A 12,769-nucleotide genomic window follows, 5' to 3' on the forward strand; every position below is an offset into this window, starting at 1 on the left:
CACACAAAAAAGGCCCTGGTCGACGAGCCAATGGTTTCTTTTTCTTTCTATCTATCTATCTATCTATCTATCTATCTATCTATCTATCTATCTGTGTGTGTGTGTGTGTGTGTGTGTGTGTGTACACATATATGAAATTAATACGTATATGCTTTTGCCAAACTGGGTCCTGTACCGTTATGTACTTTTACTACATATGAATCTCATCAGTCAATGAGCAAGTACTGAGTCAGATGTGTTAGAGCAGAATTGGATTAAACCTCATACTAATGAATGTTTAAGACACACAGGGACTCCACATGATGATGATTTATTACATGGTGATAAAAGAGGTCAAAAAGGCAAGTCACACATGAGTCGATAAAACATTATCTTTAATGTTAGGCATTATTAATGAATTCCACATCACAGCAGTTATAGGAAAAAAAAGTGTATTTACATCTAAAGTTCACATCACATTTTGTCCATGCCAGCACAATATATACAAAGAAATTACTTTGAGAATACTCGTACAAAGGTTTCCTAATCTCTTAATGGTAAAACAGAACTTGTTCTTCAGATTTCAATGCAAAATACACAAAATAACTGTAGTGATTAGGCCATTGAAAGAGTCACTTGTTTCCATTTGCTGTTTTAGTTTTAAAAACACATTTACATCAGAAAGTACAAGGCAGACAATTAATCCCAATCTATACATGATTTGCCCTTCTTAACCGTATAAATACACAGCTTCTGAAGGATTATGTACATAAAGACAGACGTGGTGACGTACGAATTATAATGCTTCCAAAAGTGTTTTAGTACCCATCTTTCTACAGTTTTTCCTATGTACAAAGAAAAAGTCTTTCTCTTGGGTTTCCCTTTACTGGAGCGGTGAAATTCCTATTGTCAAGATATTGTCATTTTCACATAATTAAAAACAACCACTTTTCTCTAACAGCAATCTTTCAAAAATACAGGTCAAGAGACTCTATACTCGTATTAGTTATCCATACAACATGTAACCAACTATATGCTGCTCATTTCAGGGAGACAGATATGAACAAACTACTATTCTGGACCATCTGAAACCCAATTAGAGTGAAGAAAGGGAAAAGCTATCGACCTGAAACCCCCACAAACCTCCTCATATCAAAGCAAAGGCCACCTTCAACCCAAAATGTTATGATCCAAAATGAGTTTTACTCTGTCAAGACATCAGATGGATAAAATATGTACAACTATTTCAGCTATCATGTTGTGGCCGATGAATTCTGAATATATATTTTTGCCTGGACATTATGAAATGAAACAAATGAAGAAAATCAAAGTAAAAACCTACACGACACACACACATGCACACTTACAGTTAACATGAAATTTGAATATTTACAGGAAAAAATATTAGCAAAATAAAAAAAGTTATAAAAAAATGTTAAAACAATAAATATGAATAATTTTAGCTGTAGTTAGAAGTGTGGTATTCACAATTTTGGCCAACCCAGATATCTTGCCTTAATACTGTTTCTTTGCACAACTTAAATAACTTTAACAACCCCTAATATTCACAGTACTAACGTAAGAATACTCAAACTCGACACAAATCATCTTAATATCCTTCATTATTTCCTCAACCCAAATCATCACAATGACAATCTTATATTCTCTTGGCTCAAAAAGACTTGAGCCATCACACCATCAAATCATCAGCCATCACTCCTGTTCTTAGTTAATTAAGAAAAGTGTATTACTATATGAACAGAGTGAAAAGGTTAATGCTTTTTGGATATGACTGATAAGGAATATGGTAGATTAATCACTACTCCTAATACACCTCGGCTAAGACGACCATGGTTCATGAGTTCTTCCGTCTCTGACACTAGAAGGCAGCTAATTCCTAATTGTTCCCTTTAAACATGTGCTCTACAGTCATTAACAAAGTCTGATCTATTGATGTACCTTCTTTTTGCCAGATGTTTGTACCACGAAGAATACAATGCTCACATTACACACACAGAAATAAACAAAACAGATAATACAGGACAGCCTAATTGCTTTTGACATCCTTTCAAGTATAACAAGGGTTAAATACATTTTTATAAATCATGTGCATTCTCTATCATATAGTTCTGCTATTTGCAAGACGTCAATAAAAATATTTATTTTTCAAACCCAAAATAGATCCTCTAGATAAAGTGGCATGCTCCAGATCCCAAACTGAACACTTACGGAACTGTCTATCGTCATTATGAAAGGGGCAGATAAAGTGAAAATTTAAATTTGTGGCGCAAAATTACATAATCACATAAAACAGGTTTTCTATGAATTTGAATAAACTTGCAAATGCCCACAAGTTTTGCAAAAGAAAACAAGCTAAATTGTCTTAGTACTGTCTTCATCGGGCCCGTGCACAGAAATTGTTTGGGGGTGGTGTTGGGGTGGAGCGTAAATTAAATTTACAACACATTGCAACAACGTCTAGTTTTTTTATGGTTCAAATGAAACCAAACATAATGTTAGAAGTTTTTTCCCTAAGGCAGCCAAAAACACCCCAATCACTAGACTGAAAGGTTGTGAGGTTACCTACTGTGAAAATATTATATAAATACATAGAGTTGTAGCTCTATTTAAGAGCTCCACAGAGCCTGGCATAAATCCCTGTTGTTTTTTTTTTTACAACAACAAAATCCTCATCACATTATTAGTGCATGTTTCTTGTTTAGAACAAAAACGTTATGAAATGGCATGCTTTCTTAATTGGATTACTGTTGCTTTACTGGTGGGATGACTGGTGGTGCACCTGAGTTACCCTGACGTAAAGTCTAGAAGAGTTCGATTAGGCCAGATTTTGATGAATGTGTCCGTGCACATTCCTGATCTATATAGTGAAATACAGATATGGACATTTTTTTCTTTTTGTGCTACACTAAAGATACTGCTGTTTCAGACTTCTCTATAACATCAAACGTGTGTCTAATATTATCACTGCCCACAGAACAAAACCACCACACTAGTTTAGATGACATCTTTTCTGATCGGTCCATGTACAATGGCATGGATTTATCTGTTGTAAAATGTATGTTTTATATCAACATGTGGTGGAAAAAAAATCACAGGTTTGAATACTTTTGCAAATGGCTGTATTACATTACTGGAAAGATATTGGAAGCTACTCTAAGATAACCTGATGAGAGAAAAAAGCTATTCTACATGTATGAGATGTGAAACAACTTTGGGAATTTATGTCTAGAGAAACTGGGCAGGTTGCAGCGCAAGGCATTAATCCATAATGGAAGGGGTCAGGTAAGGTAAAATTAAAGTCAACTGTGAAAAAGTTTGCAGAGCTCCACAGGCATCTCTCTTCTAAACTCATTAAAGTGGAGCACACTAGTAATTTTTAGTCAATTATTTCTCTGCTGTATCGCCACAGTAATGAAGAAAACATGCACAGTTTTACAAAAATCTCAGCTTATGAAATTATAACATACATTGTATCTCCCCGTTCTTAAAAATAATCATCGGACATAACATCATATATCCATCAGGAAGCAATTGCACATCCTTCAGCAGCTAAAAGGGTCTTCAAAAATCCCTTCACTTGCATATAACATTGTATACTTTTCAAAGGTCCTCACTCAACATCCTTGTATTATTATATAAGCTTGTATTTCTTATTTTTTACTGTACAATTTTATTAAATAAAGTTAGGGAGTTTTACATTTGCTCTATCTAAAAATATATTCTTCTTTTACGAAAACTGCCAACTTAATGAGAAATAAATCAAATAAGAAAAAACCTGCTGGGCCCCAAAGCAGCTGCACTGCTAGAAGACATCTGTGAAATGGGTTTTATATTACATCTCCTTGTCTGTGGTGTTACTCGCATAACTGGATAATAGAGCTCAGAATGGTTGGCTGATTTGCTTTTGAAGCACGATAATAAAGTGTGTGTAATGAAGCTTTTGCAAAGTACATAAGCCTCTTACTGCCAAGTCAGTGTGCTACTGCTCAGGAGAAGTGCTATGTGTAGAGTTTCCTAATTCAGCTCTCAAACTAGTGAGTCATAATAGTAATAGAAAATCTACTCTAGCAGAAATATTAACAGCAGTTCTGACATCAATATTGGAGGCTCTCAGACAGAAAGCCCTATAAATGTTATGGCAAGATAAATGAGCATTTTTTTAAGTGACACAGAGAAATTGAGACTCTTATGACAGACAGTTAATCAGTCTGTAATTATAGTAATATGTCGATGACTATAAAACCATCCAAAGGTCTCATCCAAACCAATAAGCAAGTCCAACATGCTATTATTTTAAATAAATGTCACTTTCTGATGGTCCGGAAACAAGTGTTAAAGTGCAGCTCTTCCAGAATTGAAAAGTGATGCTCCAAGAGGTAATGTCATAGTCTAATTTCAGTAGTTTTTGCACAAATAACCTATCGGCCTACTTTTAACTCAAAATCTCTGAATGAACCTTCCACTTACATTATATTTTAAAAGAATATTCAGTACTCTTGTCTGATCAGTGTAATAAAAAGTGAAGGGACTAACACTACACACTCAGAAGTGCATTTAATCAAACTTTTTCCCACAGGATAGGAATCGTCATTTAGTATTTCCTGTTGCTAACCTATGAGAACATTTAGCAAAAACCTTCATCCTATCACTACCTTTCATCTTGATCAAGAAGGGGAATAAGAGCGCTGGAACAACTTTGGACTCACAGTCCCCAGTAAACAACCATAAATACAAAATGTAAGTTCATACCAGTGTTTAGAAGCTTAGAAACATGGTGAGTACTCATGAAAAAAGCAAATCCTTGTTGGAGGTAATATGAATTGAGAGGAGAACATTCCCGAAAACCAACTGTTTGATTTGGGCTCTACCATTCTTCAAACCAGCTTCAAAACCCAGTAAATCAGCCCCGGTCTTCATCCTGATGAACTCCTCACTCCTCACTGATGCCATGCTCCCAGGCCACTTTGGCTTGTTCTTCCTTGTTGGTGAGCAGTGGCTGGGAAATCTTGCGAGGCATGGGCCTTGGAACAGACCTCAAGTCCTCCTCAGGTATGCAGCCTTCTCTTAAGTATGGTTTTGGAGGAAGTGCAGGTGGTGGCTCGTGGTGGTGGTAATGGGGGTGTGTGATGTGGATGGCGTGGGGGTGGTGGTGGCTGTCTGGAGGAATCACTGGTGTAACGCCCACCGGAGCAGAGTGGCTGCGGCAGGGGGCGGGCTTCAGATTGTCCAGGACCTCAGGCTCGGAGACGCTGTAGCGGACGGGAAGGTAGGGCGTCTCGGCCTCTTCTGTGTCCGTGGTCCAGGCCTGGCTGCTGGGCACTGAGTCCAATGTGTCAGCCCGTGCCGGAGGCTCGGAGGAGGACTGGACAAAGTTGCTCTCGCTCAGGGAGGAGACGCCGCTGCTGGCACTGCCGGACAGGGTGGAATTACTGCCATCCAGGCCCGATTGCGGACTGGTGGGCGAGGCAGGTATAGGGTGAAGGGGTGACTGTTAAGAAAAAGGGGCTATGCATTAAAAAGGTAAAAAGTTTTAGGTTACAGGATAAATGTCTGGTGAAAAATCTAATTTATACTTTTACTTTACATTTAAACTTTTGCTGAATTTACACCAATAATCATCAAGTTTTTTGTAAATTAGAATTTTCATTTAACTATTCCTTTATTAAATATTAATTTAAAAACGGATTAATGAGTGATAGAACTTTTATTAGAGTGGTGTTTTATAATGTTATACTGAACACTGTAACAAATAAACACAATTAATTAATTAAATATTATTTTGCTATTGTGTTCAACCATTAAATGCAGGTCTGGGCTTTGCCTGGTTCCATGGTTTGCCATGTTTTGTGACACTTCAAGCAAATATATTAAATAAATATGAGGCAAAACATGTCTAACTGGTAATAATCAATGCCAAGGTGTTTTTCTGTATTACCATTTGTCCAAAAAAACATTGTCTCTTGAATTACCTGCACCCACATGCTGTAGCAGTTTTTGTCTTTCTGATTCAGCCTGCAAATGCCATGCCCTCTGTCTGCTCTAATTAAATGCCACACAGCATTATGTGTCTCCCAGCACAAATACCCTCTTTTAACCCATCTGCCTGAGCTCTCATTAAAAATGTATGGGTCCTCTGGCTAATGAGCAAAGGCCCCACTGAATCAGGGCAATGGGAAAAGCAACAGAAGGCCATCCAACTTAAAAGAAAATAAGACCTTAATGATATCCAGGCACTGAATGGACAGAGATACACCCATGTGCACACACACATATGCAAATACACGCACCAAAATTTTAGATTCTTAACAAGGTCACACAAAGTGCACCTATCTCAAGACAAAGTGTGCTATAACTCAGAGGGGATCTGGATGAGACCTGTAGGCGTAATGGAAGGACATTCTAGGGCACCAGCGACATACATAAAGGGTCAGAAGGGGCAGAACACATGTAGGCAAGGGTACCTTTCGTAAGGAGCGCGCAGGGAGAGCTGGAGGGAGGTCGCTGATCTGGTGGTGGAAAGCATCAAAGTGCATCGAGAAGTGTCCTAAAGGGGAAGACACAGCCGGACAGAAGACGGGTTGGAGAAAGAGCGTACATACACTAAGATGCGCACAAACATGCATACAAAGGGGTGGGCAATATGATATGTTATTATGACTGTGATAAGTTATGCCATGATACACTTTCCTGAGAAAATGATGAGTATTAGCAATACTTACAGAACCCTGAAAAACAGCAGCTACCATAAACAAGACTAGACAAGCCTAGTTTTGCTGGACCATCATCAGCTGCACGGTACTGGTGTCACGCAAGTGTCTAGGTTACAGGACATACCCCTGCATTATGTGCATGTTGGCAAATTAACATTTTAGTCCATCTGTCCACAGTGTCTGGTGGATGCCACCAGGTTATAATCAGTTATTTTTTATCCTTAAAATATACACTATATTTCCAAAAGTATTCACTCATCTGCATTCACACACATATGAAATTGAGTGACATCCCATTCTTAATTCATAGGGTTTAAAATGATGTCAGCCCACCCTTTGCAGCTATAACAGCTTCAACTCTTCTGGGAAGGCTTTCCACAAGGTTTAGGAGTGTGTTCATTGGAATTTTTGACCATTGTTCCAGAAGCGCATTTGTGAGGTCAGACACTGATGTTGGACGAGAAGGCCTGGCTCACAGTCTCCACTCTAATTCATCCTTAAAGGTGTTCTGTGGGGTTGAGGTCAGGACTCTGTGCAGGCCAGTCAAGTTCTTCCACACCAAACTCGCTCATCCATGTCTTTATGGATCTTACTTTGTGCACTGGAGCGCAGCCATGTTGGAACAGGAAGGGGCCATCCCCAAACTGTTCCCACAAAGTTTGGAGCATGAAATTGTCCAAAATCTCTTGGTCTGCTGAAGCATTAAGAGTTCCTTTCACTGGAACTAAGGGGTCAAGCTCAACTCCTGAAAAACAACCACACACCATAATCCTCCCGCCACCAAACTTTACACATGGCACAATGCAGTCAGGCAAGTACCGTTCTCCTGGCAACCGTCAAACTCAGACTCGTCCATTGGATTGCCAGACGGAGAAGGGTGATTCGTCACTCCAGTCTCCACTGCTCTAGAGTCCAGTGGCGTTGTAAGACTTGGATGCAGCTGCTCGGCCATTTAAACGCATTCCATGAAGCTCTCTACGCTGTTCTTGAGCTAATCTGAAGGCCAAATGAAGTTTGGAGGTCTGTAGCGATTGGCTCTGCAGAAAGTTGGCAATCTCTGCACACTATGCGCCTCAGCATCCGCTGACACTGCTTTGTCATTTTACGTGGCCTACCACTTTGTGGCTGAGTTGCTGTCATTCCCAATCACTTCCACTTTGTTATAATACCACTGAGAGTTGACTGTGGAATATTTAGTAGTGAGGAAATTTCATGACTGGACTTGTTGCACAGGTGGTGTCCTATCACGGTACCACGCTGGAATTCACTGAACTCCTGAGAGCGACCCATTCTTTCACTAATGTCTGTAGAAGCAGTCTGCAGGCCTAGGTGCTTGGTTTTATACACCTGTGGCCACGGAAGTGATTGGAACACCTGAATTCAATGATTTGGATGGATGTGTGAATACTTTTGGAAATATAGTATATATTGTATATTGTATATATTGTAGTTAGGTGCATATGGCCACCCTTTGTTTGTCCCTGGTGACGTTTGTGCATGTGCATTTTAACAATGTGTATCATTTAATCCGTGAGTGACTCAATAAAAAACAGCAACTTTCGTAGGATGGTTTTCTGGGCAGTCCAGCAAAACAATAGGTTTTATGCCATTTTACAGAGCCTGTAAACAACATCCAGTCTGTGACTACACAAACCACACTGTAAGGCAAGGAAAAGCAAGTTTATTCATATAGCAAATTTCATCTACATTATTTATTTACTTATCTACTTATAAAATGTTTTTCTCCTGTTTCTTGTTAAATATTTCATTTTTGCAAAGGTTGAGTTAAAAAATAAATAACTGTATTCCAGCTTTTCATAGCCATTTAAAAAAATGCAGAATTATTTCTTAGCTGGTGTCCATTCCATCTTCAAATTTTTAAATGTTTTCATATCATAATTTGTCTGTACCATATTGCCCACCCTCACACACACAGTAAATGAAAACTACAGTGGATGCTTTCTAAATGTATTTCTGTAGCATTCAGGACAGGCATAAAAAGGAAATGGGAGTTTCATATGGGGTAGGGAATCTGCAAAAGACACAAGGGACAATTCTAATGTTCCAGAAAGGCACACTTCAGAGACAGGTACCTAAAGAGAGTGCTCCAAAGCATGACACAGGCCACACTTGTCCAACTTTATTCACTTTTGCCATATTGGTGATCCAGTACTGCACAATTACAATCATGCTCAAACTAGTACACTCCCAAAAACTTCTTTAACAACGACAAAAGAAAGCCAGGCACTGAGGCTCAGTCATGGACAACAGATATCAACATTTCAAAGACTTTTTTTTTTAATCAGAATGGGGAAACAGTCTGAATCACATTACCTACCCACATAGCGTATGTTTTTTTTGGTAGCAGTTCTTTGGTGCAGCTCTGTAACTGTGCAAGTGGATATTCAGGATATATTCTCTTACCAGATGGAAGACTGCGAGGGGGCACTGGGGGAGCCATCACACTTCCTACATGGGCGGAGAGGAAAGGAAAGGCGTCTCTGGTGCCACTGTCCAAACTCCAACTGCTAGGAGCAGTCAGCACTGCAAGGGTGACAGCGAATGACTACCTATCACTGAGGAATAACTACTGGAATTCACCATTTACAGGTGAACTGGGCACAGTGTTGCCTGTGTTAGTCCCATTGATAACTGGTCTCCAGGGTGTATAACACTGTATAACAAGGAATAATCACTAATTTATATATTTCTATTATAGGGATTCATTCTGGGGCAGAACGAACACAGTGTTTCACTGATGACAGGAGTGACCACTGACCACTAAAAATTGTGTTAGACAGGTACAGTGGGTTTAAATGAACAGAAGATACCTTTCTCAGCCACAGAAAGATTGGGGTCACTGCATGGCTTGCATGGACCAATGACCTGATGGAATAAGGCCCTCTGGATGTTTGTTGGCTGGAAAGAGGACAAAAGTGGAGTATTTATATGCACCACAGCCCATGGTGCAAAACATCTAAAGTGGAATTCATTAAAAACTAAATAGCATTCTGAATGCAGATTCTTCCTTGAAAGGAAAATACAGTCCTTAATCACTGTTTAGGAAACCAACCCTTAGTGTTTATTTTTTAATTAAAAAATAATTTTAAAATATTGAGATACAGACTATATTGAAAATTGCAAAACAAAATGCATAAAATAAAATTATTAATTCATTGGAAGTATGTTAAGTGGTCATCGGTAGACACATCTGTAGAAGTTAATAAACCACCATGAACCATCACTGAAAATATAGACCACATTGGTGGATCACATATTTGACAGCAACTTATTTGCAAAATAAAAGTTGTATAGTATTTGTTTCCAGTACACTACAAGCCTTTGTTTTTCTCCTCAAATAAATACCTGTCCATTTTCAGTCACATTTGGGTACATGGCACTGCTGGGTCGATCTCGATGGGGTGGCAGCAGCATCAGCATCTCGCGGTTGTGCCTGTATTTGTCAGGCAGTGATGGGGAGCCAACTGAAGAGAGAGAGTCATTTTACATCCTCTCACAGGTTAAGGACTAACTGTTATGAGTCTGCAAGTCTCTCTCCTGGAAGGTACTGTACAGTATTTGTTTTTCCAACACAGTTCATTCAACTAATTATCAGAGATTAATTATATAATCATATTATATTTTACATATGCAATTCTGTGGTCTACCAGGATTTTCGTTTAAGATCTTTGTCTGATGTTTTTGGACTACTGTTGATTTATTGTGTGAAGAAATTGTAAATGTTAATAAAATACCTAATAAAATAACATATATAATGCTTAGAATGCTTAGTAGTTAGAAATGTGGAATACTAACATTTTGTAAATAAATGAAAGCCAGCTGAATTAAAAACAAGGGCATGCTAACTGATCTTTATCTGTCCTCAATGGTTAGCCATGTTGGCAAATTTGACTGAAGATTTTTGACTGAAATGTATGCTTCAGTGACTGCTTTTGGATTTAACTTTAGCTAATATGATATTTCTATTTTTCATTTAGATGACATGCTCTTTGTCTATTACTGATGTAGCTCACCTCGGATGCTGTTGGGGCCTGAGTTGATCATTTGAGATGGAGCTGAATGTGTGGAGCTCAGGCTCGACGTCGAGGGACTGGGCTACAAATTCACAAATGAAAAGAGAATATATTTTAAGATGCTCACCTTCAGCACGTCCTGCACTTCACAGTTGTCTGACGCTACATTTTAACACATGTACATTCAAGGTTTATGATATACATGATATAGTGAGACATACTAATGTTACAGGTGCTTCTAACATAAACAGACATTATGAACTAAGCACCACAGAGTACACAATTTGTCTAAACACTATGTACCTGTGTCTTATATTTACTTTGTATTCATTTTACCTGTGTGTCATTAGTTTAAGTTAGCTATAAGCACAATACAACATAATTTAACAGACATTTTGCTCACTTTATTGTTTTTCCTAACTCCTTGGCCTTAAATGTTTGTCTTGATGGATTGTGTCTCTTACCTTTAAAGCACTTTGAGCTGAATGAAAGCATTCTAACAGGTGTGTATAAGTAAACTGGTTAGTGAGTGTTCAAGCTGACCTGCATGCGGTAGAGGTCCTCTGGGTGCTCCAGCAGCATTCCGTCAGTGAGGATGAGGAGGTTTCCGGTCTCACTGGAGGTGTGAGAGGAGAGGGAAGTAGAGGAGTGGCGGATGGAGCCCAACAGATTCAGCGAGCTGGAGACAGAGACAGTGTAGGGAGGAGCCAATGGGAAAAGAAAGGTATGATGCAATGGATGTATAGAGGATGTTTGTATGAGGTGGGGTTATAGAAGGTGGAGGAAAAAATGGTGGAGCAGAGCGATAGATGTGGACCAAAGGCAATTTGCCATTCCAAAAAGACAATAAAGGGGTGAACAAAGGTAGAGAGAAATGGAATAGAAGGATGAAAGAAAGAAGAGAGCGAAAAGCAAAGAAGCATGGGAGCAAAAGAAGTTGTTCCAGAAACACCAAAGAAATGGCATTGAGGGCACAACATGCAGAGAGATGAGGACAAAATGTGAAAAAGTTCGAAAGAACAAAGTGGTTGAAAAAGAAGAATAACAGATGAACACAAAAGTGAGCGCCAGGGAGGGAGTTGGAGGTAAGCATAGAGAAAACGACAGGAACACAGCGAGAGAGAATAATGAGAGACACTGGGACAGTGGAGGCCAGCATTTGTGGTATGTAAGAGAGAGTGTATAAGGCATGGGGAACATAGTGGCCGAGGTGTGCTCGTGAAACATGAGGAAGGGGATACAAAGAGCAGGTTCTATCTCCAAAACCCAAAGCAATGTGTGTGCAGTAGCACACTAACTGATCTTAATAATGATTTTATCTAGGACTGGGTGATATGGTTCAAATGATATCTTCCTATTTTCCACTCTTGTGGTGATAATATGTAAGATATATACTATGTATGATCTTCGTACATTCTCTGAGGCTGCTTTCACATCTTTACTATAAGGCCAAAAGTTTGTGGACTCCTACTCATCCTACCAATATCTATTCCAACATACAGAGAAATTAAAAAGTCTGACCTCACTTGCTGCAGTAAGTGCCTCTACCCTGCTGTAAGTGGTCCATGTTGCATGAGCTTGATGTGTGTTTGTTGTACTTACCTATGTCTGTGCATAAGTTTGATGCTCTCTGGACTCATGGGACTGTGGGAGGTCAGGATGCCTCGCGGGTTGCTGGCCGAACTCAGCTTATCAAGGCCAGGCAGGCCCTGCAGGGCCACATAGAAACACTGCCCTGAATATCCACACTGTCTTCTCTGTCACTCACGCACACAACTCCTCGCACAATGGTAGCAGTTTTTGTTCCATGGGGGTTCACACTTCATTTTTCACACTGCTCTGACTGCTAATGTCCCCATTGCTAATAACAGTAGCATTGTAATTGTCAGTCAGCTGTGCTAGCTTAATATCACTTTGATATGTAGAGGCAGACAGTTGAATTACTACTGTTAACAAGTAAACACGGTTCTGTTAGCAGAAACATGCTAAACCGACAATTGATTATGCTATGATTTAGACCCGAAA

General features: G+C 39.2%; 1 protein-coding gene across 14 annotated transcripts in view; it reads right to left on the minus strand.

Moving 5' to 3' along the window:
* Positions 1-357: 357 nt before the first annotated feature.
* dock3 (dedicator of cytokinesis 3) overlaps positions 358-12,769 on the minus strand; it is a 210,653-nt gene continuing 198,241 nt past the window's right edge. For 5 of the 14 annotated variants that reach the window (XM_017713325.2, XM_017713324.2, XM_017713321.2 and 2 more), the window contains 8 exons: positions 12,347-12,474; positions 11,288-11,423; positions 10,745-10,826; positions 10,077-10,195; positions 9,542-9,629; positions 9,135-9,254; positions 6,462-6,544; positions 358-5,488 (listed from right to left, as the gene is read on the minus strand). In XM_017713325.2, the coding sequence (XP_017568814.1) occupies positions 4,931-5,488; positions 6,462-6,544; positions 9,135-9,254; positions 9,542-9,629; positions 10,077-10,195; positions 10,745-10,826; positions 11,288-11,423; positions 12,347-12,474 (1,314 nt within the window). In that variant the 3' untranslated portion in view covers positions 358-4,930. The remainder of the gene's footprint in view (positions 5,489-6,461; positions 6,545-9,134; positions 9,255-9,541; positions 9,630-10,076; positions 10,196-10,744; positions 10,827-11,287; positions 11,424-12,346; positions 12,475-12,769) is intronic. The other 9 variants (XM_017713322.2, XM_017713327.2, XM_017713328.2 and 6 more) reach the window with 4 other exon arrangements.

Source organism: Pygocentrus nattereri, chromosome 21 (assembly GCF_015220715.1).
Source record: "Pygocentrus nattereri isolate fPygNat1 chromosome 21, fPygNat1.pri, whole genome shotgun sequence".
Lineage (NCBI taxonomy): Eukaryota > Metazoa > Chordata > Actinopteri > Characiformes > Serrasalmidae > Pygocentrus > Pygocentrus nattereri.